At 37.9% G+C, this 1,582-nt stretch overlaps 1 protein-coding gene across 1 annotated transcript; it reads right to left on the bottom strand.

Moving 5' to 3' along the window:
• Window positions 1-300: 300 nt before the first annotated feature.
• LOC108465424 (probable receptor-like protein kinase At4g10390) lies at window positions 301-1,347 on the bottom strand. Its single transcript, XM_053018458.1, has one exon. It carries the CDS (start codon window positions 1,233-1,235, stop codon window positions 552-554), a length of 684 nt encoding a protein of 227 aa, XP_052874418.1. The 5' UTR covers window positions 1,236-1,347; the 3' UTR covers window positions 301-551.
• Between the last annotated feature and the right edge of the window lie 235 nt (window positions 1,348-1,582).

Here is a 1,582-nt window from a genome sequence, read left to right as displayed (position 1 = left end):
GAAATTATTTGTATCATAGTAATATTTTTTATAGTACCATTAAAAATAATTTTATAATAATTAGTATTTTTTTAAAAATAAAATTATGTAACTATGTAATTAGATTGTACAACTAAATATGATATAACAAATTACGATGAAATTACAATCTGTTAACTAAATAAGTCAAGAAAATTACAAATTTTTATAATTAGATTTTCAAGTTGCATGGCCACCTAAATAAAAACTTCCGTACGAATGTTGCAAGTGGGATTCTTATTTTAAGAAAGCCATAACCGAATCTCTAAATTAAACAATCAATTTGAGGAAATGAAGCATTAAACAATCAAAATCCAATTCAGCTGTCCAATGTCTATCCACTTACAGTAAAACAAACTTGTATCCTAAATATTTCCACAATAATGTTGTTCCTTCTCTAATTCAGGGGCTTACTTTCTGCAGTAAATGCCCTGATTTTGACTTCGCAAATCTACTCACAAGAAAAATGTAGTAAACTAATTATGAACAATTTCAAATTTGAAAGCATAACCCCAAACACCCTCAATTAGCTGCTAATGGCAATCTTTGGCTTGTGTAAACAGGAAGCCGATGGAAGTGATTTTCTCCTTAATCATTTCAATGATTTGAGAAACAGAAGGTCTAACAGTGAGAGACTGGTGTAGGCAAAGTGCAGCAATTGAAAGCAAACACCTGGCTTCTTCCAAGTCAAACTCTCCAGCCAGACGTGGATCCACCAATTGTGCCACTTTCTCCTCCGCCCCATGCTCACTTAAGTCCCTTAAATTGGGTGCCACAATTGAAGTCAACAGTTGACCCTTTTCTGGACAAAAGGCCTTCATTCCAGTCACGAGTTCCAAGATAATAACACCCAAGCCGTAAACATCGTTCTTTTTGGAGGCCAATCCAGTTCTCCAGTAATGAGGGTCAGTGTAACCTGGTGACCCAACCATTACTTGCTTCGTCCTGGAACAAGATAGCGGCACCACCGTTGAAGAAAACCCCATCTTCGCTGACCCGAAGTCGCACAGCTTGCAATTAAAATACTGGTCTAGCAAGACATTAGATGGCTTGATGTCCCCATGAACTATATGGAGGGTGCACTTTTCGTGAAGGTATTCGATTGCTTGAGCAAGTTGGAAAGCTATGGAAGTGCGGGTTTTCCATGAAAGCACTTCCTTTTCCCTTTCGTGTAGTTTCTCTTGTAAGTTCCCGTTAGGAGCGTACTCAAATACCATGAAGTTTCAGTTAGTAACACTACTCATTTCAATAATAGTAACTTCTTTTTTTCTTTTGAAAGAGTAAAGCAGTAGACTCATGTAACGTACCAAGATCATCGCAGTAACCAAGAAGCTTAACGATATTATCATGATGAAGTCGGAGTAAAATGTCCAGTTCCTGTTTGAACACTTGGTTTAGTAGATCACTAGCGGCATGGATCTTAACTGCTCCGTGGCTAGAACCAGACAAGTTAGCCAAGTAAACATTGCTAAACCCACCCTGACCAATCACACGGGAGAAATCCTTAGTGGCAGCTTTAATCTCTTCCCATCTGAATTTCCTGACAAACCCTTCACCTTCGACG

This window comes from Gossypium arboreum, chromosome 8 (assembly GCF_025698485.1).
Source record: "Gossypium arboreum isolate Shixiya-1 chromosome 8, ASM2569848v2, whole genome shotgun sequence".
Classification (NCBI taxonomy): domain Eukaryota; kingdom Viridiplantae; phylum Streptophyta; class Magnoliopsida; order Malvales; family Malvaceae; genus Gossypium; species Gossypium arboreum.
This window is presented reverse-complemented; position numbering and strand designations above follow the sequence as displayed.

Coding starts and splice junctions, on each gene's coding strand:
- LOC108465424 (XM_053018458.1), bottom strand. CDS start 1,235: ATGGTATTTGAGTACGCTCCTAACGGGAACTTACAAGAGAAACTACAC.